Source organism: Acinonyx jubatus, chromosome F2 (genome assembly GCF_027475565.1).
Source record: "Acinonyx jubatus isolate Ajub_Pintada_27869175 chromosome F2, VMU_Ajub_asm_v1.0, whole genome shotgun sequence".
NCBI classification, from domain to species: domain Eukaryota; kingdom Metazoa; phylum Chordata; class Mammalia; order Carnivora; family Felidae; genus Acinonyx; species Acinonyx jubatus.
Genome location: NC_069394.1, coordinates 38,115,814 through 38,141,899, shown reverse-complemented (window position 1 = coordinate 38,141,899; position 26,086 = coordinate 38,115,814). Strand labels below are relative to the sequence as shown.

Here is a 26,086-nt window from a genome sequence, read left to right as displayed (position 1 = left end):
GAAATACTACTCAGCAATGAAAAAGAATGAAATCTTGCCATTTGCAATAGTGTGGATGGAACTGGAGGGTATTATGCTAAGTGAAATAAGTCGGTCAAAGACAGATACATGTTTTCACTCATATGTGGAATTTGAAAAACTTAACAGAAGACCATGGGGGAAGGGAAAGAAAGAAAAAAAATAGTTACCAATAGAGAGGGCGACAAGCCATAAAAGACTTAAATACAGAGAACAAACTGAGGTTGGAAGGGGATGGGGGGTGCAGGGAAAATGGGTGATGGGCACTGCGGAGGGTACTTGTTGGGATGAGCACTGGGTTTATGTAAGCAATTAAATATGGGAATCTACTCTCAGAGCCAAGAGCACACTGTATACACTGTATGTTAGGTAACTTGACAATAAATTATATATATATACACCCCAAAAAAGAAAAAAACAGAATTGCAAAACTTGCTCCAAAGATGATATTGAAAATATGTGACAATCAGCTAAAGCAATGTCTAATTAGAACGGTTCCCAGCCATAGTACAAGTGGTTAACAAACTAAGGACAGATACCAGCCATACACAAGCAGTAAAACCGAGTATCAGCCCAGAGTATCAAGACAAAATGCAGGCCTCATCCTAGCATTCTAATGTAAATTATTTTAAATGCTGTGCCTGCCAAACAAAACAACTATACCTGTTAATAAATTCTGCGAGTACGTGGATCCCCTGGCCTGAAAAGTAACCTTAACTGAGGACATTATAGGTGGCTTAATAAGTACTTTATGGAAAACAGATGCTTAATACCACTAAAACAAACATATAGATCGATTGAAACAATTTTAAGCTATTTAAATAAAAATAGAAGACATTCAAAGTATCAAATCAGTAGGCAGAAAGAATGCTTTCTAATCGAAAAAGCAAACAAAAATTATGAGAATTTATTAGCTTTGTTTACATAAATACTATAAGCTTAGAAAGCTTAGAAAAATATTCACAGAAAATATACTAAGATATTTAGTGTACAGAATTATTTAGAATATAAAGAGCTCACATAAATCTTTCAGAAAAATAAAACCCAACAAATAAGTAGGTAAATAAATGAATATACACAACTCACAAATATGCAAAACTTAAAAATAGAGCTGGTTAACATACACAGAAAATAACAAACTTCACTAATTATCAAAAAAAAAAGCAAATTAAAACAATGAAGTATCAGTTATAAAATCGATCACAATGTTGCCAAGGATAAGAGCACATGTATGGCAGACAAGAAGAATATAAAGCATGCATAAAAGTGATCTAAGAATGCAGAAGTATTTTCCAAAAACCCTAGATAACATTCATTCACAGAAAAAAAAAAAAAACATTTATTGAGCATCTACTCTGCACTAAATTTAAAAAATCTTTAACCTTGGGGCACTTGGGTGGCTCAGTGGATTGTGGATTAAGTGTTGGACTTTGGCTAGGTCATGATCTTATTGTTTCTGAATTCAACAGCTAGGAGCCTGGAGCCTGCTTTGGATTCTGTCTCCCTCTCTCTCTGCCCCTCCCCAGCTCACTCTGTCTCCAAAATAAATAAACAGAGGCGCCTGGATGGCTCAGTCAGTTAAGTGTCCAACTTTGGCTCAGGTCATGATCTCGCGGTTCGTGAGTTCAAGCTCCGCATCGGGCTCTGTGCTGACAGCTCAGAGCCTGGAGCCTGCTTCAGATTCTGTGTCTCCTCTCTCGGTCTGCCGCTCCCCCACTCATTCTCTGTCTCTCTTTCTCTCTCTCTCTTAAGAATAAATAAACATGAAAAAAAATTAATAAAATAAACTTAAAAATTTTTAATATTTAAAAAAATAAATGAAATAAAAAATCTTTAACCTAACCTCATATGGTTCCAATCTAGCATGAAAGACAGACTTAGAAACTCAGAAACTATTATAAAAAACACTTTCCAAGTGAAATGGGACCAGAGTGAAGAGCAATTAATTAGGGAAGAAAGAGAAGTAGCATTAAAATTAGGCTTTGAATAAAAAAGAAGTTCACCATCGAGAAAAAGGAAAATTTTCAATAGAATAATTCAAATAATAAACTGAAGAATAATAGTTATGAAATGGCACTCAGAAATCAAGTAAGGCCCATTCTTCCCCCTTTCATTAAGATGAGAAAAATGGCAAAAAAGTGATGGGCCAAATTTCAGCCTTCTAAGTGCCAAAATGCAGGTAAATCTTAGCATATTTGAAAGAATAAACATTTACCTGGTCTCTTTTAAATGCCAATGGTATTAAATGAACTGTGGATAAAAGCAGTATCTGTATCAACATTTTACAAGCATTTTCTGGCCCTAATAGAGAAGAATGAGATAGGAACTTGTGTTTATTTAATGGACACTATACAGTAGACTTTAAACAAGATGTTTATTTCGTATCCTTACAAAAACTATTTTGTTATAAAGACAGGAAAGAAGGCAGGCAGGCAGATAGATGACAGTCATTTATTTTCCTAAAAAGTTTTGTTTTTAAACAACATTTAAATATGTTAAGAAATTTCATTTTATACAAACTTAACCAGTTACCAAAGTGACTAGAATTCTATTTGGCAACAGAGGTAACTACTTATTCCCATCACTAAGTAAAATTTAAAGTGCTATCATTTTCATTTCTGTAATAAAGACTTTTTAACAGTTCAGATAGACCATACCCATCAATTTCAAAATGGTCAGGTTTACACTAAAAACACTCAGAAACACACACACAGACACGCGTGCGCGCGCGCACACACACACACACACATACAGGAGAGAAGATCTTAACTTATACAAAATGAGCTAACTAATGTAAGATTTCAGTTCTAAGATAGAAAACTCTTAGATCCACTCTCAAACCACGGCTGACACTTCATTTAGTGGTATCTGTCAAAATCCTCTCCAATGAAAAATCTTATCAACAGAGTACTCCATTTATGGATTTAATTATGTTACCTTTAATACAATGCAGGTTTAATTTGATTTTCACCACTATATAAATGGGGCAATGTCATTTTAAAATCACTTGAATATTTTATAGGTCTATTTAAAAAAATAAATAAAAGTGGGAGAGATATAATAAACCATGAATGAAATAAATACTCAGTAATCAGGGATCAAAATAAGACTTTTACAGCTGAGCTAATACATTAAAAGACGGAAGTCCACATCTGGTTTCAATACTGGTATGAATTCACTGGCAAATTTAAAAAGAATTTCATTGTACAAAAACAAAAAGATGGTTTTGATAGGCTTTAGTCCTCTGGTTACTTTTGTTTCTAGAGTCATATGATTAGTATAATAATATGATACATTTAATATGTCACTGTGTATATGGTTTTGATAAAAATGCACCCACCAAATTGTCTCAAGGGCACATGCCCAAGCTGTTTTAAAATATACATACTGCCTTAATGTTTTTGTGTCGGTAAAAACAAATTCAAGTGAGCTTTTGTAAGTTCATACAAAATTAAGAATTTTAATTTTCTAAAAATGACTCGACAATCCTGCCTAAACCCCACCTTTTTGACATACTTACTTATATAAAATAATACATTAATTCCATATTTAGTACCTATTATCTATTAAGGAAATGAAAAAAAAAGTGACATAGTTTCATCTTTCAAGTGCCATAGACAGCTAACTATATATTATTATAAAATTTTAAGTTTCAATTTTCACAGTGACTTTTCACAAAGTCTTGAAAACCATTTGATGAAAACCCACCTATGTAATCTTTACACAGTCTTTTAAGTCCTGGATCAAATCTCGCCTCTTTCAAGAAATCACCCTATATTCCCCAAGTCAGGATTTACCTATCCACAGATGAGGGGGTAACATCAAAAACAGCTTACACTTAACTGAGATTTAACTATGCCAGCTACATTAAAGATACTTAAACACAACTGGAGGAGGTAGGCACTAACAAGAACTTACTAAGAGCCTGTTACATAGCCCTTGCCTTCATGGTGCTCATAATTGAGTGGAAACGGAAGGGCACAGAAACAAAGAATTACAATATTAAGGAATACCTGGAACAACAGGATTAGCTATAGGAGCAGTCCACGACAGCAGTTCCCAAAGCTGACGATGCATCACAAACAGTACTCTTAAAATCCAAACCATATAATTTAACCCTCAAGGCCTTGAATGATACAGTTCCCACCAGCCTTGATCATCTCACCACACCATTCTCCCTACTCCAGTAAGGCTTCACAGAGGAGGTGACTTCTGAGCTGCCTCTTGAAGAAAGAACAAAGTTTGTCTGGTGACCAAAGAGGGAAAGAAATAGTAGGTAGGTGTAAAGGCAATGGGCATAAAAATATATGAAGTTCAATACTAGTGAATGGCTCTTTGTGTTTGAGTAATGTGTATGGGAAAATAGTGCAAAATGCAAGGGTAGATTAGGGCCAAACTCTGCTTTACATATCTACAAATTTTTAAGTGAAACAATGATATAAACATCTGAACTTTCAGGAAAAAAAACTCTGATAGTAAACTCTCAGCCTACTAGTGTGGAAAGCTAATGTGGGGATAATAATGAAATCATTTATGGTAGTAGCAGCAGCAGCAGCTATAGTAGCTAACAGGTATGCAACTTGCTTAAAATCCCAATGGAGATTTCTGTGGTAGAATTAATAATGAATACCTTATGCAAAATTAGACAAAAGTAGGGAAGATGAAAAAGTATCACAGCATGCAGTGAACCAGGAAGGCACCGAAAGCAAAACCCATACTTCTTCATAATTCAAACTGAAATTGCCTCAGCGCTAAGAAGTTATATATGGCTTAGGCAGCAGTCTCTCAACCAAAAAAAAAATTTGTTATTAAAAATGAACTTAGGGGGTGGGGCGCCTGGGTGGCTCAGGCAGTTAAGCATCTCACTTCAGCTCAGGTCATGATCTCACAGTTTATGGGTTTGGGCCCCACATCAGGCTCCACACTGACAGCATGGAGCCTGCTTGGGATTCTCTCTCACTCTCTCTCTGCCCCTCCGTCACTTGCACTCTCACTCTCAAAATCATAAATAAATAAACTTAAAAAAAAATGAACTTGTGGCACCTGGGTGGCTCAGTTGGTTAAGTGTCCAACTTCAGCTCAGGTCATGATCTCACAGTTCATGGGTTTGAGCCCTCTGTCGGGCTCCATGCTGACAGCTCAGAGCCTGAAGCCTGCTTCGGATTCTATGTCTCCCTCTCTCTCTGTCGCTCCCCTGCTCACGCTCTCTTTCTCTAAAGACAAGGTATAGAACACCACATCTATAGTATGAATCCCTCAAGTAAAATAAGGTATGCATACATATGTGCTAGCAAGACCCACAAGAAACTATTAGCTGACATTACCTCAAGGAAGTAAAACTGAGGGATGAGTAAGGAGACACTGAGTTCCTCTTCCATACTATTTAAAATTTTTACAATCTACTCTATTACTTGCATTTTTTCCTTAATTTATATCATTAAAGGGGGGAGGAGCTCACACATTCTCACTAAAAGTACAGACAACAGTGGTATAAAATTTTAAAGGCTCTTCATCTAAAATCGTTAAAATTAGTGATTTTCTACCTAAGGAGCTAAATTCCAATTTTCTAGAAGATTAACTTATGTACATCTCTTGATTTCCTAAAATTAACCAAAACTTTACTGGATAAGACACAATAATTTTTTAGTATATTTTTCTAATGTTAGAGAATATTCACTATTTCAACAAATATCATAAAATCTTAAATCATTAGTTAATTAAAAAATATATGCCATTTTTAAAGTTTTTGCCTTGATAACAGTAAATTAAGTTTGTATAGAATTTTCCAGGTTACAAAATGCTCTGACACTCATCATCTTTGTTCCTCACAAAACACTGAGGTAGGTAAGGAAAGTAATATGATATTAGGTCCATTTTACGCTTAGGCATCTTGGGTTTAGAGTAGTTACACAATGTGCCCAGGGTCACAGAGCTACCAAGTAACAACGCAGGAATGAACCCTTGGTCTTCCGGTTCCACCTCCAGGAATGCTTCCACCAAACCACACCACTTGAAATGACCACTGTCATGGTATGCTAAGGGTCAGGTTTAAGACAGGGAGGGAGGGCTAACCACAGATCTGGCAGTGACAGGCAGTCCACTCAGGCAAGGAATAAGGAATGTACAATATAAAAATAAAGTGTATGAAGGTGGGCCTGACTGATGAAAAGAAAACAGAACTGGGAGAAATGCCAAGAAGAACAGCAACTAAGGTGACATTTGGGCAGTTTACCAATAAGGGCAGCCAAAGAAATACCTTTGTAAGGTTAATTTACTTAGTTAAGGTAGGAGAGAAAGTCTATTGGAGGAACTATATAGTAATGTGGAAAAATCATAAAGGAAAGTGTTTATAATCCAATCAAAAGATTTAGAAAAAATGTAATGGAGTGTAATGTGTATGATGTGTTTAATCAGAGATTAATGCCTGGCACATGACTGCTATGAAAAATTCTAAAAGTCTAATCCTACAGTGCATGGTCATCTTAATGCTGTGGCTTGGAACTTTAAGAGGCATGTGTGAAATATACTTAGAACTCAATTTCACTCTATGGTATATACCAAAAAAGGAGCAAGAATCACTTTCCATACAAAAGAACTCATTCTCCTAAAATTCTTGTGCAGCTGTAGAGTTATTACCTGTTCAGGGTGAGAAAATCCTCGTAAGAAAAGGGGCCGTGGACACCAGAACTACTAACAGGGTCAGTCCACCCTGGCCTAATAAGGAACTATGAGTCTTTAATCCTGGTAAGTAGAGTTTCCGGGAGAAGTCTTACAGCAAACATTCACTGCTGACAGAGCAGAAGCAGGCTCCTGGAAAATATCGATCTTCCCATCCTTTACTGTGACAGAAGGAGAAAGGGATGAAGACCCAACAGTTTGACCCAAAGGGCACCGAAAACGTCTTCTAACCTTTAATCTACATTTTGGGAGTTATTTAGAGGTGGGTTGTTTTTGTTTCAATATTCTATTGTGTGTGGGGTTGTTTTTTTCTTTTTTCTTTAAAGTACCTTCACACCCAGCACGAAGCCCAATGTGGGGCCTGAACTCACTACCTGAGATCAAGACCTGAGCCGAGATCAAGAATTAGATGCTTAACTGACTAAGCCAACCAGGTGCCCCTTTTTTCTTGTGTTTTATTCCTGATATAGTTTGTTTTGTTTTGATTTTAGTTTTAGTAAATATATAAAAATATCTATTACATATTGCCATTCTAAAACACATTCGCCCTTCTCCTTCTAACAAATTTCAGGGGAAATCACTACTTCCCCATCCTCAGAATATGTATTTCTAATAGTCAGCTCCAACCTAGCTCCAGGTTAGACACAAACCTAGGTCTAAGCCAATTACCACATCACAATGATGTGTGCAGAGAAAGACACATGACCTATTCAGAAGCAGTGAAGCACAAGACTGCTTGCTGGATTTCAGCTAGAAAGTATAACCCAGTAGCTGCTGGCAGCCCTTTTGCGACAATAAGGTAAAAATTTGTGTGAGACTAGACTCCATACAGAGGTATCAGAATAAAAAGATGAATTCAAGTAATTCCTTTAACCCAGAATCTGCCATGCATAAAGCTAGCTCTGCAAAGATTTTTGGTAATATGAGCAAATAAATTCCCCTTGTGACGTAAGCCAATTTAGGCTGGGCTTTCTATATAACTTATAACCAAGAGTTGAAAATGATACAATAAACTTGAAGTTGATACCAAAAAGTAGGGAAGTTCCTGGAAAAAAAAGTTTGTATAAAGCACAAACCACTGATCAACTCAAAAAATGCTAAAGGTTATTCCAGATATTTAACAACATGAGATCTCTGAGGCTGGTTTCTATATTCTGCCCCCAAACAAAGGGAATTCGGTAATTGTGGGGGCAGGGAAAGTAGAATCAGCATGTTTTTTAAAGGGAGCATAAAGGCTTTTCTTAAGTCTCCTTTTTTGCCTTCATTTCGTAGTACTGCTTCCCTCAGCTAATAAATATTTACTCCAAACTGTATTAACATTACATTCAGACTTCTCATTTTACAGGACTCCTTGAATGTTTCAGTGTCCATTAGTTTTTATGGCATACATGATATAATCACATACAATGGTGACCAAACACCTTGCTAAAAATCAGTGGTTTAGAGAAAGTTGAGGAATTAAGTAGCAATCTCTGAAATACCTAAATCTCAAAGGTAATACTCAAGCTTACATGTAAGACTTTATCCAAACATCCATCAAGCCTCAGATTCCAACTTCTTTACAATCAAAATTTCTCCCCCTCTTACTCCTTCTCTCTTGGGAAAAAGAATACATACATTTAATGGGGCTCTTAGGTATCCAACATGAGGAAAACACTGGGGAAAAACAGCAGAACAACTCAGTAACTCCCTCCCACCCCTCACCATGCTATCTCATCCCACCCCAAAAAAGGAGGGTTGAGGGTATAAAATAGCCAAAGTCTTAAACAATAAAAAAATTTATGGGATTCTTCCAGAAAAACACAAATCTGCTCAACACAAAGTACATACATTAGAAAACATAACTAGAATATTTTAGCCATTATTAAAGGGCAGAGAGAGGCTGTCTTTCATGAAATCTGGATTGCAGATGTTTGGCAAAAAAAAAAAAAAAAGATTAATAATCTATCACAAAGTCCCACAACTAGTGATTCAGAATGAAAGCTTTCACTACTTACACCATATGTAAATATACATATATACACGCTGCTTATAATCCCTTGATCTGAAGAGAAAGAGAACTGATACTCTACTGTGAAAATGGTCAGTGGGCAGACATTTTAAAATCCTTTCCCACATGAAAAGATTCCTGAAAAAGAGATCAGAAGACAACAGAAAAGCACTCAATATATATGGAGTTGTAAATCCTGTATGAACTAGTATCTATTACACAAAGGGGGAACATGCAACAAAGTGATTAGGGAAGTCAAACATGAATTAGTCCAATAACAAAGAGCCAAATACACATGCCCAAAAAGCACTTTATGGAACAGAAATCCAAACAAATAAAAAAGATGTCTGTTATTAACAATAAAATAATAATTAAACTTTGAAATTCCAAAGAAATCAATAAGAAACTGGTATGCATTCACCAAGAAAACACAAAGCTGTCTGAAGTGACACAAAATACACATCAAGGCAGAACATATATTTTTAAAACACATTAAACCAAGCATTTACTAAAAAGACCATTACGTACGAGGCATTAATTCAAAGGGCACTAAGATAACATGTCCTAGTATGTTGTGAATAGCCACTGTCTGATTCTATTAAAGAAACTTTGACTGCACCTAAAAATGTAGCTCTCTTATTAAGTGTCTACCTCCTTCATTAAGAAAGATAATTCAAAGTACAAACAGTGAATGTTCAGACTCTGTTCTTGGTTCCATAGTCCTCTGCATATTCTGTTCAAACACATCTGATTGCAAAGACATTCCCACCTATACAAATGAGAATGACAGGATGATGACAGTACCAACAGCAAATAGATACAGGGTTTTTATGTGCTAAGTGCTGTTCCTTGCACTTTATATATTTAATCTTCGGAACAACTCAATGAAGTAGGGTGGTCTTCTTATCCTATTTAGCAGATGAAGAAAATGAGTAACAGAGAAGTTAAGAAACAGCCAAGTTCACACAGCTAGTATGTAGGATTTAAACCCAGATCCTCTGCCTCCAGAGTCTGTGCTCTTAACTATAGCAGTTAGCTGTCATTTCAACCCTTTCTTTCCCTCTAAACTGCTTTACCACTCTGTAATTCAGTTTCCCATCTACAAAATGGGTCAGTAATAGTTCTTATGTCATACAGTTGTTTAATTCTTATGAGGATTAAATGCAAAAACATATGCAATGTGTTTAGAATAATGCCTGACACATACCAATACTAAATAAATAGCTGCTCGTAAAATATCTATCGGGGCACCTGGTTGGCTCAGTCAGAAAAGCATGTGACTCTTGATCTCAGGGTTGTGGGTTTGAGGCCCACATTGGGTGTAGAGATTACTAAAAAATAAACTTAAAAGAGCATATGCTATAAATAAAATAAAAGTAATTAATTAAATATCTATCAAAAGTCTGACACCAGAGTTGAGAATCACTATTATAAAACTAACAATCAGTGAGAATTTACCAAGCAGAATGGTCTTAATGTGTCCTTCACACTTCTAAAGAAGTGATGTCTAAATAAAACTTGGCTTTCCCAATTATTTCCATCATAAAATAATAAGCCCACCACCAGCTTGGAGGAAAACGCATATACATAACTTAGAAGCAGCCTTCTTCAGTCTGGAACTTCCTCTCCGTTATTTTTTGTTCCCTCAATGCCCAGTTCTCCCCAATATCACAGAAATATATCTCATCCCGGTAAAGGTAAATACTAAAAATTTCTCTTGTATTCCAAGTTAAATGTTTATATACATTTTAAGACACAAAATCTATTTGGCATTTTAATTTCATTCTCATCTGTACAGCTGGCTACTGGGTATTCTGAATGGTTTCAGCCAGAATTCTATCCTCAGTTTGCCTTTCCTAAAGAGCTACGGAGTTATGGAGATGGAAAGAACATTAGCAATCCTCTAGTCCAGGGTCTAGAGCTGATCCAGACTTAAATTTGCTTCTAATTTTCTGTTGTGACAACATTCTTATCTATGTGTCACTGTACAACTTGTGCTAGGGTTCCTCTAAGTGCAGATGAAAGAGGAGAATTAATTGCTGGATGGATCTCAGATTGTATATATATTCAACCTTGAAAGAAATTATCAAACTACTCCTCAAAGTAGTTGTACTACACACCTAAGAATACGAAAGTTTTAAAAAAATATACATAAGATGAGGGGGGAATATCACTGATTCAGATTCAAAAGCCAACCTAAATTTGTAATTAATTTGTTTAGTTATTTGCATCTCCTCCTCCTGAAACCTCATTAAGCTGATAGAGACTTTTTAAAATAAATAATCAATAACAAAAGAATTATCACAGGAGAGTATAATAAATTTGGAAGCATTCTATGGAAAGAGCCACAGCCAAGAGCAGGCAAAGAAGGGGTCTGCAACAAAAGGAGTGATTGCCATGTTAACTCTAGGGGGCTCCAAATTAGCACCACTGGGCAGGGAAGGCAGGAATAAGAAGGGGGACAGAAACAGTGGCTAGCTTCTCCATGGAAGCTGAAAAGAAGAAAATGGAATAAGAAAACAAAATGGAATCCCTACTCTACCCCTACCCCCATCCCTGTATAAGCAGATTACATGCATTCTGGCACTTACCCCCAGATTGGGGGGCAGGGGTGGGAGGAATGACTCCTCTCTCAAGAAACTGAACAAATTGCCTCTGTAGGCCCTTCCCCTAAAAGCCAGCTCCTAGCCCATTCATCCTAATAACACCTGCCAGTCAAAAAGCACTGCCCAATGCTTCCAGTGAGAGCTAGTCAGCCTTTCTGCTGGCCAGCCTTACCATAGGCTAGACCAGAACAAAGAAAGCAAGTAAAACAACAATCGCAGAGAAGTAGAGATGATTCAGGAAACAGAAAATAAGTGATTAGAAAAACTTTTGCATCCATGTCTCAGCATCAAGATGTTACAAAAAAGAAATAATCAAAAATGAAAGAGTTCTTGTAAATTGAAACCTAACTCCTGAAATAAAAAGTTCAGTTAAAAGAATTGGAAAATAAAGTAGAAGAAACCACCTCCTACCCACTCCCCAGAAAAGACAAAAAAATCTAGGAGGAAAAAAAAAAGAATAAAATTCAGGAGATTCACCATCCAATAAAGAAAACAGAAGAAGATTATCAGAGAAATGTTCCAAAGCTGAAGGCACAAGGGTTTATTTGAAAAGCACAGAGTGCTGAGCATAACTAATAAAAAGGACTCATACCTAGACACATCCTTCTGAAACATCTTGTTCCTTGTACAGTATCAGAACCATCAGGATAAAAAGAAAAGTCTAGGGCACCTGGGTGGCTCAGTCCGTTAAGCATCCAACCAGCTCAGGTCATGATCTCACGGTTCCCCGCATTGGGCTCTATCAGAGCCTGGAGCCTGCTCGGGATTCTGTGTCTCCCTCTCTCTCTGCCCCTCCCCTGCCTGAGTTCGTTCTCTCTCTCTCTCTCTCTCTCTCTCTCTCTCTCTCTCAAAAATAAGTTAAGCATTTAAAACAGGAAAAATTAAAACAAAAAAAGAAAAAAAAAGTCAAAAAAGCTCCAGATTTGGGAGGGAGTGGTAAAAAACCTACAAATAAATAAGACTCTGAGAGGCATTAGCTATAACATTAGCAACCCTGGATGCTAGAAGGTAATACACAAAAGCTCTCAAAGTTCTGAGAGAAACTTATTTTCAACATAAATTTCTACATAAGCCAACAATCAACTGTGAAAGCAAAATAAAAACATTTTCAGACATGCAAGAACTCAAATAGTTGACCGCTTATTCTTGTATCATGAAGAAGATAGTTTAAGGAAGAAAACAAAACAAGAGTGAAAACTAACGAAAGAGGAAGTATACAAGAAAATGATGGCACTAACCCAAAAGTCCAGTGAAAAGAAATTCCAAGGACACAGCTGTACAGCAGACCTAAAAAGCAATGAGTCCACATTAGAACAAGAAATCAGGAAGCTCCAAAGAATGTCTTCTCAAAGAAGAATCACATAAATTCCAGGAAACAGATCAAATGAGTAAGAAAGTAGAAGACATTAGCAAAATGATAAAGAAGGCTTATGCTGCTTCTCTAAACATAAGGGGGGGAAAAGGAAACAACTCCAGAAAAAAAACCAAAAAATCATACAGCAACATCATGATCCTAACATAGATCCATCAAACTACAATGTGGCAATGATTCTGAGCAATTAAGTGTGAGAAAAGTAAATCCATTTAAACCAGATGCTGGGAACTTTCTCCAGGTGACCTAGAAGTATGACCCTGAACTTTTAGAGAGGGAAGTATAAATTCAGCACATCACTGTTTCTTCTTCCAAGATGTCCTTTACCCTCTCTTCTCTGATTCATTCATTCATTCATTCATTCATTCATTCATCCATCCATGCATGCAACAAATATTTCCTGAGCATTCTACATGCCAGGCACTGTGCTAGGAACAGAGATAAAGCCGTGAACAAAGAAGATAGGAGCCAGCATTCTAATGATAAACACTCCTCCTCTTCCAAGAATCTGCTAAGGGGTTATATCTCCTACCAAGCTTTCTCTGAACTTCCATGTTAGGCTAAATGCTTCTCTTTTACTGCTCTGAAAGAAGTCTAATTCTTCACAGAGTTGAACTAGCTTTTTATATAGGTATTATCTCAACAATGCAACAATGGCAAAATTTATTAGAGTTATTTGGACCTCTACTGCGCAGCACTGCACCTAGATCAATAAATGTTTTGAACCTTTCCATTCAACTGAAATGTAAATAAAATTGCCAAATAAAATGTAAAGCTTTGCAGATGTTAATTATTATTTAACAGACGAGGAAGCTAAAGTCCCTGTCAGTTATATGACGTGCTCAGATCTTGAAACTAGTTTGTGAAAGAGCCAAAACTAAAATCCATAGTACTAGGTTAAGTTAAAGTAAGTGGTCAAATCAAAAAATGGGTCAAAATGGGAGAGAATAACCTTAGGCATTTTCTTAGAACTTTTCCGAGTACACAACAAATAAATACATTAAAACTTCTGTCCCTGAGTGGCTTATAGTAGGAGAAAGCAACTACAACTATTCTTTTCCTAAACACTAAAGGCTGACTAATTAAATGTGATTTCTAAGTATGGGATACCATAGCAGGGCGATCTACATGTAAGTTTCAGCAAACTTAAACCATGGTTCAAAACAATGTAATTACTTTGAAAAATAGTCAATTACTAAAATATATACTAGGACTTGACCTGTGTTTGTGAGTCTGAGCACAGAAATCAAGAATTTAACTCACACATATTTATAGATCCCCAATACTTAGAAGTTGAAAGATTCAATGAATACTAACTAAATAGTGACTTTTACTCATAATGCAACCAGGAGACTCAGAGAAACTTTTATCATCCATTGGAATATAGAAGTGTTTCACCTTCATCCTATCTCAAGTACTACTACCATTAATTACTACAGTTGTCATTTATTATCAGCTCAAATGCCAACTCTGTGATCTGCCCCATGTTAAGCAGCAACATTTAAATAGATACAATCCCAACCCCTTGCTGCTCAGCCTCAGTCCCAATCACTGGAATATAATTAACTCCTAAACTTAATTCTATGCCTTTATCTTTTCCTAGATATTTCCCAAAGAAAAAGAATAGGTGAAGGTATGAAACCTCTGAAAGAGATATTCTGAAGCTTCTTCTTCTTTAAGATCTATTCTGACAATAAAATAATTGGTTTTCTGACTTTTTAAAATATGTAAAGTGCTGGGGGCACCTGGGTGGCTCAGTCAGTTAAGCATCCAACTTCAGTTCAGGTCATGATCTCGTGGTTCGTGAGTTCGAGCCCTATGACGGGCTCTGTGCTGACAACTTGGAGCCTGGAGCCTCCTTCGGATTCTTAGTGTCCCTCTCTCTCTGCCCCTTCCCCACTCGCGCTCTGTCTCTCTGTCTCTCAAAACCAAATAAAAATTAAAAAAAATTTTTTTGATATGTAAAGTGCTCATATAACTATTAGCAAACTGCCAGGCAATCCCGAAAACTGGCAAGAAAAATGCCAACCATAATGACAAAATGGCACAAAAAGGAAATAAAAGAGCCAATACACATATGAAAAGGTGCAAAGTCTACCTACCTGACCTGTCAAAATATGAAAAAAGTAATAATAATAGTAAAGATTATAATAATAATGGCAACTAGAATTTATAATGCTCTTTATGTGTGAATGTATAGTAAACACCTAATTAATTAATTAGATAAGAAACTACTCAGGAAAACAGGAAAAGTTTCAAAGAGGAGGTGATCTCTGAGCTGGTGCCTCATGGACGCAAATTCAGTAGACAAAGCCTGAGGATAAGGGAAGCACTCAAAGGTGGAGGAGAGGATGAGGTAATAACATTTACAAAAACACCAAATATGAATCCAGTTTTTATTCTTGGAACCATTTATATTCTAAAGTGCATAATAGAAGTGACAGGTTATGAAACTGTACAGAGAAGAGGGAGGTTAAGTAAACAGCGTTTACTTCAAGCTAAACAGATTAAACTTAAAAGTTTTTTATTTTATTATTTTTTAGTGTTTATTTTTGAGAGAGAGACAGAGACAGAGAAAGAGAGAGAGAGAGAGAGAGACAGAGCACGAGCAGGAGAGGGGCAGAGAAAGAGGGACAGAATCCGAAGCAGGCCCCAGGCTCTGAGCTGTCAGTACAGAGCCCAATGCGGGGCTCGAACTCATGGATGGCGACATCATGACCTGAGCCAAAGCCGAATGCTTAACCAACCGAGCCACCCAGGCATCCCTAAATGTTTTTTAAAGGGCATATAACTTAATCAGATTTGTTTTTCCCTGTGCCTTTAATTTTCAAGCAAACATTTGATCAAAACCAGATAGCAATCCATAACTAAAAATCAGCAATACTTCATCCCTAATGAGATATCTTTAACTTAGGTGGTCTTCCTTTTAAATCAAAAACTAAAAGAAACTTCCAACCTAGAATTCTTTTTAAACTTTTTTTTTTTACATTTATTTATTTTTGAGAGACAGAGAGAGACAGAGCACAAGTTGGGGAGGGGCAGAGAGAGAAGGAGACACAGAATCAGAAGCAGGCTCCAGGCTCCGAGCTGTCAGCACAGAGCCTGATGCGGGGCTCGAACTCATGAACCATGAGATCATGACCTGAGCCGAAGTCGGACGCTTAACCGACTGAGCCACCCAGGTGCCCCTCAACCTAGAATTCTTTACCCAGCAATTATACCATATAAAAAATGAAGTGAAATAACATTTTCACTTATCGCCATCATACCCACATAAAAGACCATACTAAAGGACAGGCAACTGAGAAATGCAGAAAAGAATAAAGAACAATAAAAACTATAAATATAAATGGGGTAAAGTCTTTCCTTTGATAACTGGTGAAGGAATTCCCGAAAATTATGATTCATCCATACACATACTTTAGGACTATATATAGTATATACCTTCCCAGTTTGTAATTATTGGCAACAAGATATTGGCAACAAGAAAGACTGGCAACTTGAATAAAATATTTCCTATCTATGCACTATAGTAACATTAACATTTAAAATCAAGAAAACAGATTTTCCATTTCACACATTTTTACTTTATATTTCTAATACTTGGTAACTTTAAATACCAAAAGTACTGGGTTTAACCCTGAAATGATCTTAAAACACTTCTCTAACTGGCATATAATTATTTTCCATTAAACCATTGTTCTGTGACTCAAGAGTCATCTGATTTACATAAGTACTAGTTAAGCACCATAGAAATTCTAAGATATATAATTAGAATGTCACAAAGCACTTAATTGATCCTGTCAAAACAGAGATTATTTTAATTTCTATTTTACTTTTAAAAGAAATCCTATTTATTTTCTCTAATAGAAAAAAAAATTAGTAGGATAAACTTACAATGTACTTCCCCAATCAAACTTTAAAATGATTCTGATCAACCACAAACTGACTCAAGTAATTGACTCAAGTAATTAAGTATTTTTCTGAATGTATTTTAGTGAAATATGTCTGACAACATACAATAATGTCATATAATAATTAGGTTACCATTCTACAGAATTACAAATTATTTCACTGATTATTATTCTTACTCATGCACAGATAAGCAGGTATAAATTCTGTCCTTATAAATTATTCAAGTAAACTAGATGCATTTCTAGCATAAACAATTTTGTTAACAGCTCTTTCATGTAGGGTTAAAACATAACCATAAAAAGCTATTATTAAGTAATATATTCCACTAACCTGAATTCTCACACACACACACACACACACACACAAAATTATGAGCTAGCTTTATCATTTTCAAACATCCTGACACTATTTAAAAAAATAAAGACAAAATCATCTTTCAATTATTTTTTAAAATTTAGAAACATAAAACTTCAATTGTTTGCCAGCCATAGATTATAATACAGAAAACTTAAGATAAATACTATGAATATTATGAAGTTCAAATAAAATTCTAGCCTTAATTTATTGAAACATATTAATAAAGAATATATACACTGATTCCAAATGAAGAAGTGGGGTACTATGGTAGATTTTCTCAGTGACCTACCAAAAATTTCCTAACAAATAAATTAAACAATCATATGACTCTTAAATCTGCCATACAGAGATATATAGCTGGTTCTCACAACTCATACTAGATCTTTTTACACTGTAAAGTCTTTCTTTTTTCACACTGATATTTTCTTTGTAACAAAATACTACCTAGTCAGATCTTAAAGTATGAATCTTTAGAAATGAGATTAGCAAAACAGTTTAAAAATACTTACTGTCTTGTTTCGTAATCTAATTATGTCTGAGACAGAGCCAGCGCCACAGTACTCCATAACAATCCAGAGGTCTGTGTTCTTAAAATAACTGCCATAGTACTTTACAACATATGGGCTAAAGAAAAATATATAGACCATTAAACTTAGTTAATTCCCAAAGAAAATTCTTTCTTAATCCCAATACAAAGTATTTTCAACATTTCATAATGTTCCAATGAGTAAACTTAATGAGTAAACATCTATAGTACATCAAATTGTCTATATGTAGGGTTTACCAACTGTGCATAATTAGGCTTTAACTCATGGATGAAATTTAACAGGATTACAAATCAGAGGAGGCCCAAATGCTCTGAGTGATTCCCAACAAAACAAGGCTTTGTTTTGGCAAAGGACTTAGTGTATAACATAAGGAACAAATGAAAATATTTAACTAAAGCATTTTAAATATAAATCTTTAAGGGAGTTCACATTCAGTCAAATATTTTTTTAATGAATAAATGGGCTTTTTTTCAGTCTAATTATGTGTGTTTTTTATATGAAACTCATTGTCAAATTGGTTTCCATACAACACGCAAGTGCTCATCCCAACAGGTGCCCTCCTCAATGCCCATCACCCACTTTCCACTCCCTCCCACCCACCATCAACCCTCAATTTATTCTCAGTTTTTAAGAGTCTCTGATGGTTTGGCTCCCTCCCTCTCTAACTTCAGTCAAATATTAATACTCAACTTCAAAATATTCTATAATTCAACAAGGCCAAAAAAAATTATTTTTAATTCTCTTTTATTTGGGTCTTTAAAATCCAGAGATAAGTAATCACAACTATTTTTGCTTTAAATGCAGATAATTAAAATTAACAATTTAAAATTTAAACTGAAGTTTTATGCCCTTCAGAGCAGAATAAACTATGTTTATAACCTAACTGTTTTTAGGAAGACTTAGAAAGAGACAAGCAGTCATTTATTTCTTTAATATTTACCTAATATTTATTAAGGGCAAGCTATATACACTGATACGTAAAACATCTTGTCCAAGTCAAAGAGGCAGAGTATCCATATTCACAGAATACATAAAAAGATGAAAAATACAAGGTAGTATAAGCTAAATCATATACAGCTTACATGCTACAAGAGCTAAAATAAGCAAATGATCATGGTAGAGCCAGCAGAAAAAAACTTGTACAAAGGGTGGTATTTGAACTATGAGAGGATAAAACCTCAAATTATGGGTAGAGGAGAGATAAGAACATTCTAGAAAAAAGAAAGGCCATGTGTGAAGACACAAAATAGAAAAATCAAGAATGGCATGTTTAGGGCACAACTTGTTCAATAGATATTTCTATCTAGTAGCAGCTATCATGAAAAGTGGCAGAAATGGAAGATAAAACACATGAATCAAATTAGCAAAAAATAAAAATAAATGGAAAGTACTATAAAAGACGAAATAAAGAGACCACCAAAACAAGAGGTCAGGAGAAGACTGTCAGGGAAGACTTCTCAGTAAAGCCTTTACAATTTCAGCTAAGTCTTCAAATCAAGAGTAGAGCAGATTGGTTGGAGCTTAAGGGCTTAAATTAAAAAGGTAGCTACAAAGCTAGAATTCATTCCTGGGGTTTATCCTTCTGCTTGTCATGACCTCTTGCACAGATTTGCTTCCTAACTGGTCTCCTTGTCATAGTTTTCTACCCCATTCTAATCTTTGTTCCATATAGTTAACAAGGTTACCTTCCTTTAAAACAAAGGTAAAATAAACTGATCATACTGCTCTCCCATTTAAAAAGAAAAACAAAAAACCTTAAAAAAAAAACAAACTTCCAATCAATAGCTCTCCATTACTGAAAAGGTCTTAACTGCTTCATATCACATGCAAGACATTTCAACATCTACCTTTCTACCCATGTCTCTCATTATTTCCCATCTCACACCTTAAATTTGCAGACATACTCAACTTTGGTAGGCATTGGGAATGGAAAGTAAGTATCAGGAGTTCCTAAGTGTTCACTGAACCACTGAAGAAACATGCTTGTTTACAAACAAATGAAACTAATCTATAGACCCAGAACTTCAACTTACGGGAAACATTAAAAAGCCTTCTCTACATACACTTCTTTGGGGTGTGAGTGCCTGTGTAGAAACCTTTACAGGGAGTGTTGCTCTTACACCTGGCTGTGCCTCAGAAACACTTGTGGCCCAGGTCCCACACCTTAGGGGTTCTAATTCAGCAGGTCTTTTAAAAGCTCAATAGGTGACTCTGATATAGATTCAGAGTTGAACTTCACTCCAAAAGAATATCCTTCAAAGAACTTCTTTAAATATTAATTTTCTCATTCAGAATTTTGGATGTATTAAGTGGCAACGAATTCAAGACTATGTTCACTGAAAGACACATAGAAAACATGTTTTATCTTGCAATGCACTAAATAATTAGCAGTCCTAAGGATAGGACTGACAGCCCTTACAAAAATTAGGGATTCTAACCTGGGCAGCTACCTGAAAAAGCAACTCTGTCTTTAGTGATAAGTCAAGAAAATGGCTTTGGGGAAAGGTAAAATGCTCCTCAAAAAATACTTTGTGGTCCACTCTAATACATAATCAAGTAGGTGGATCAAGGTCCAACAGTTCTATGCCATAAAACATGGCCTCAATAATTTTAATCTAAAAAAGTATTCAAGCAGATAGAGCTAAACAGTCACATTAAGGACACATACCCGAATATAGTTTCTAACATTCATTCAACATTCATTCGTTGACCCTCTGCTTAAGCCGGATATTCAATACACAGTGGTGAACCACACAGACTCAACCCTGACTCTCAGAGAGCACACACCAGCATGAAAATACACTGGTATTAGAGAAGTCAGCCCACAAATAAATGTAATTAGTAACTGTGGTTAAAAAAATAAAATAAAATAAGAGGGCTGCCATGAGATAAACTGGCTGAGACTATATTTTGCATTCATCATCTCTCCAAGTAAAACCTTCTAGGGGCACCTGGGTGGCTCAGTCAGTTAAGCATCCGACTTCGGCTTAGATCATGATCTCATGGTTTGTGAGTTTGAGCCCCGTGTCGGGCCCTGTGCTGACAGCTCAGAGCCCGGAGCCTGGTTTGGATTCTGTGTCTCCCTCTCTCTCTGCCCCCTCCACCACTCACACTCTGTCTCTGTCTCTCAAAAATGAATAAACGTTAAAAAAAAAAAAAAATTAAAAAAAAAAAAACTGTTCTAGCTCATATGAAAGAATGGCACAAAACCCATATACCATGGTAGTCCCTTAACTTGGGACTTTTACCTGCCTCCCCCAGAAAAAAAGAAGCTCTATGAGGTTAGGTGCCAATCTGGCTTGCTCTCCATTTTATCCTCAATATCTCTCTTCTTACAGGTACAAACATACAAATACAAACAAAAGCACTGAATAAGTGAACAAATGAATAATCACAGAAAAGCTAAGAGAAGGGACCTAATGTAGGCCTCCCCAAAAGAATAACATTTAAGGGAAGATTCAAAGGTTGGCTGGAAGTTAACCAGATAAAGAACATCCAGGCACCAAGAACTGTCTGTGCAAAGGCCTCAGGAGAAAAAGAGCAAATCATTCTCAGGGAATCAAAAGATCAGTGTACCTAGAATAGAATGAAGAATAAAATTTAACACAATGGAGTTAGTTTCAGATGGAGAAAGAAGCCTCATAATGAAGAGCCTCAAAACCAAGATAAGGGCTTTATTAGATATGCAAGAGATCTGAGAAGGAATTTTAAGCACAGCAATAACATGATCTAATTTATATTTTGTAAGATTTCTCTGGCTTCTGCATGAAAGCTAGATTACAGGAAAGCAAAACAGACACAGGTAGACCAATTAGAAGATTATGTTCATCTATGTATGCATGAGATCATAATAAGCATATCTTCTTATTTTCTGTATTTGTGATGCTTTGACAAGGACCTGCTGACAAGGCCTCCACTGTCCCTCTTAGGGTTAGCTAATTCCTAGAAATAGCACCTGTGAGCATACCTTTCCTATGCAATCAAACCAATCTGGAGTCCATACCCTCAACCACCGCCAGGGTCACTATTCCCCTAACTTCATCAACCCAGAGTCATGTACCAAACAAGTAGGGACTGCCCTACACCCAGTGAAATCATTACTCATTGAAATTATTCAAACCAACCAATCCTAGACCTCTTTACCCCACCTCATCCATTCCTTCCCATAGAATCACAATAAAGGCTCTTGCCCATGTTTTCCATGTTCTCCTTCTGCCTCCTATCTGACCCTGGTGCTTCCCTGTATAAGCTTCCTCTCCCCTTCTCACCCACTCTTGCATGGCAGGCTCCCTCCTCTTGGGGTCTGTAACAATTTATCTCCTGATCCATTGGTCTCACCACACCTAAACAATAATAAAACCTACATTTTTAAAAAGAGATGTTGGTGAATTGAAGGGAGAGTAAAAGAAAAAGCAAAGAAAACAAATTCATGAGATACTGTCAAGGTACACTCAACACAATTTGATAATGACATAGACTGGCAAGCTAAGAGACTGTAAGCCGGTTTTCTTCTATGTTGTGCACACTGAACATAAGCTTAAGACTGACATATTAAGATTAAAATTTAGGTGGCTCAGTGTGGTGAGCATCTGATTTGGCTCAGATCACGATCTCAGAGTTTGTGAGTTCGAGCCCTGAGATGGGCTTTGCACTGACAGCGCAGGGCCTACTTTGGATTCTCTGTCTCCCTCTCTCTCTGCCCCTCCCCTGCTCACACTCTCTCAAAAATAAACAGTAAAAAAAATTTTTTAATAAAATTATTTTTAAAAGATTATAATTTAACGCTGTAATTTTAAAAAATTATATACACAGGTACTAATATGGTCAAAGAGTTCAAGACCTGTGACTTCTAACTCAGTCTGTTTCCACTGACATAGACATCATTCATTTAAATTCATTCATCATTCATTCATGTATCATTTTATTATTTTTTTTAAGTTTACTCATTTATTTTTGAGAGAGAGAGAGAGCGTGAAGGGGGGGTTGGAGAAGAAAGAGAAGGAGACACAGAATCCGAAGCAGGCTCCAGGCTCTGAGCTGTCAGCACAGAGCCCGATTCAGGGCTTGAACTTATGAACCATGAGATCATGACCTGAGCTGAAGTCCAACACTTAACCAACTGATCCACCCAGGCACCCCTATGTATCATTTTAAAATAATCAATGTTTACTAAACAATATAGATGGCCTAATGGCAGGAGCTAGGGAGACAAAGGAGTAAACTTCAGTGACTAAAAAAGGCAGTCAAGGCAATGGAGAACTCCTGAAGAAGTTTATGCAAGAATTTAAAGAGGATTACATTGTGCAGGACTGTCAGGGGTCAAAGGGGTCACTGTTCATTTCAGCCAGCAAGGTAACAAACTATACAGTTATTTAGATTTCTTAACATGTTTTTTAACCACACATTGATTCTTAAACGCTAGAGGAGGCAGAGTTTCCTTCAAAACACTAGCTCTACGCTATTTAATTTTAAGCAACACACAAAATTTTAATTCAGCCATAATTCCTAAGAACCTTGACTAAGGATGCTGCATGGGTTTATAGGACTTATGAGAATCCAGTAACTCTGTGTAGTCTTGCCACTGCTAAATAGTTAAATATGCCTTTAAAAATTCTATTGGGTGGAGGGACAAGGAAGACGCAAGTCAAATTACTGCATACACCAGGAAGCAAGGTGAAACACGATGCCTTGATTACTGGGGTGACAATCATAAGCCATATTCTACTCCCCTCTCCCGTGCCACCTCCTCACCGCTTCATTCTCCTGTCCTGTTCATGTATGTCCCTTCCCCTATTTAACACCTTCAGCCCAATGAAACTATGTACCATCTTCCCCAACTTTTTTTTTTTTGGCACATCCCATGCCTAATGACCATATTCTTTCCATTCCTGTCTCCTTTTCACATAGTAGTTTCACTACCCTAAAAATCCTCTGTGTTCCATCTATTCACCCTTCCTACCTTGCTAACCCTTAGTAACCACTGATCTTTTTATTGCCTCCTTAGTTTTGTCTTTTCTAGAATGTCATAAAGTGAGAATCATACAGTATGTAGCCTTTTCAAATTGGCTTCTTTCACTTAGTAATATGCATTTAAGTTTTCTCTATGTCTTTTCGTAGTTTAGTAAATCACTTCCTTTTAGTGCTGAAAAATATTCCATTGCCTGGATGTAACACAGTTTATTTATGCATTCACCTACTGAAGGACATCTTGGTTGCTTCCAAGTGTTTGCTAATTATAAATAAAGCTGCAATAAACATCCGTGTGCAGGTTTTATGTGAACGTAAGTTTCCAACTCCTTTGGATAAATATTAAGGAGTAGGATTGCTGGATCATATAGCTAAAAGTAGGCTTAGTTTTGTAAGAAAATGGCCAAACTGACTTCTAAACTGGCTATACCATTTTGCATTGCTACCATCAATGAATGGAAGTTCCTTTTGCTCCACATCCTCACCACTATTTGGTGTTGTCAGTGTTCCAGATTTGGGTCATTTTAATAGGTATGTAGTGGTATCTCATTTTAATTTGCATTTCTCTAATGACATATGATGGGAAACACCTTTCCATATGCTTATTTGCCATCTGCATATCTTTCCTGGTAAGGTATCTATGAAGGCCTTTTGCCCATTTTTTACTTGGGTTGCTCATATTTTTGTTAAGTTTTAGGGATTCTTTGTACCTTTTTGATAACAGACCTTAACAGATAAGTCTTTTGCAAATATTTTCTAAAGTCCTCCCATTATGAGCATGTGAAAATTAAAATACTAAGAAATGGCTATTTTTCATTACAGAAGTTTCACTAACATGCTTCTACCATCTTAACAGTGCTCTAAACTTAATAGGGGTAACACAGTGTTTTTACAAAAGCTATATGAATACTCTCCTATGAAAACTGAGCTGTTTCCAATATAAATCTAAATCACAGCAATTTATTTCTGGGCCCACCCAAAAATGAATATACATATACATGAACTAATACAAATTGCCAAAATTCATCACAAATCCTTCAGTATGGTGATTTTCAAACTTTTTTTGTGGGGGGGAAGGCCCTCACTAACAGTGTTTTAATGGAATTTTACCCAGAAACATCAGCAAATAGAACAGGCAGAAGAGGGACTACTCTGGTAGAAGCCTCTAAGCAGACCAGCTAAAAATGTGCTATTCCCAACACATGGATTGCCTCTCCTCTTTGCCCCCCAAATGTAAGTAATTCTAAATCACTTAGTTTGGGTATGACCTCCCTGGAGTAGCTTTCCCTGAATCTCCAATGGTGAGGTGTTGGATATGTATTCCAACCTACATAGTTTCCATAATTAGCCCACTCCAGCTCTTATCACACTGTATAAAACAGTCCATCCATTCATCTGCCTCTCCCATCTAACTGAAAGTCCCTCTAAAGTCTAAGGCTCCTTCATTGTTGTATCTCCTGTGAGCAATGCATAAAGGCTCCCCTTACCAGTATGTACTCAATATATATTAGTTGAGTGCATAAATAAGTGAATAATTGTGTGCCTTGATGCATGTGGTAACAACACATTTCTCCTGGTTTACACAGGAGAAGTTCCATGAGTAGTGTAAGGACAAGGAATATAGGGGCCATATCAACTGTGGTTCCCTTGTCTCCAAATTACCTAGCACACAGTATTCCTATTACTGACCAGCTCCTGCCTCCACCGCTAGCAATGCCTTAAGAGTGCTTCAGTCTGAAGTGCTGGAATCTTTCTGCAGACCCTGCTTTCTTCAGCACAGGCTAGAGTAGCAAATGTGTGTTCTTATGGCATCCCAGTCACTAACTAGCTGTGTAATTTGGGACAATTCATGTAAAATCTCTAGGTCCCATTTTCTGTATATGTAAAGTTTTTAAGTTCTAAAATATGCTTTAGCACAAGGAGTCTTTTCCTCAAATAAAATTTTAGAATGAGCCCCAATATAGAAAAAAGATAAAAGCAATGGCTGAAGTTGCTCATTCTGCTCAATCCTTCACTGTTGGAGGAAAATACCCGCACCTCCTTAGAGCAGAATACATTAGCAAAACTCTAAATTAATAGACCCTACAGAGATCTAGCCTAACATTAACATTCTATGATTTATATATTCAACAAATATTTATTAAATGTCTACTCTGTGCCAAGCACTGGACTAGACACAAAAGATTCTGTAATAAACAATGTAGATGGGCTCCCTCAAATATTTATGCCAAAATGCAGTATTAAACACATGTTTAATATTCACTAAAATGAACAAAAAATTTAAACACCCTCTGGTCTCTTTTTATAGACAATTTGCCAAATGTTCATATAGCTGAATAGACCTTATTTTAATTTCAAAAATGCAAACCTCATTTTCTCTAAGTGGGAATTTTTCAATTTGTACTGTTCTCTTACAAATCATTTGTATGTTACTTTCCTGATACCACATCTAAATTAACACTAGTAATTAGTAGCTAAAATGTAATGCTTGCCCTGTCATTTCCTGGTTTTTTTTTTTTTTTACTTGTCCTATCTTTTAGTATTTTTAGGATCTTTTAACCTACTAATTTTTCTGATTCTTCACTATTTCATGTGAACAGTGAATCTGAAAGTAAAATCCAAAAGGCATGAACTA

General features: G+C 36.2%; 1 protein-coding gene across 1 annotated transcript in view; it reads right to left on the bottom strand.

Annotated features, from left to right (window-relative positions):
* STK3 (serine/threonine kinase 3) overlaps window positions 1–26,086 on the bottom strand; it is a 281,099-nt gene that overhangs the window by 208,225 nt on the left and 46,788 nt on the right. Inside the window, 1 exon segment of the mRNA XM_027064153.2 lies at window positions 17,446–17,560. Within this exon segment, the coding sequence (XP_026919954.2) occupies window positions 17,446–17,560 (115 nt within the window).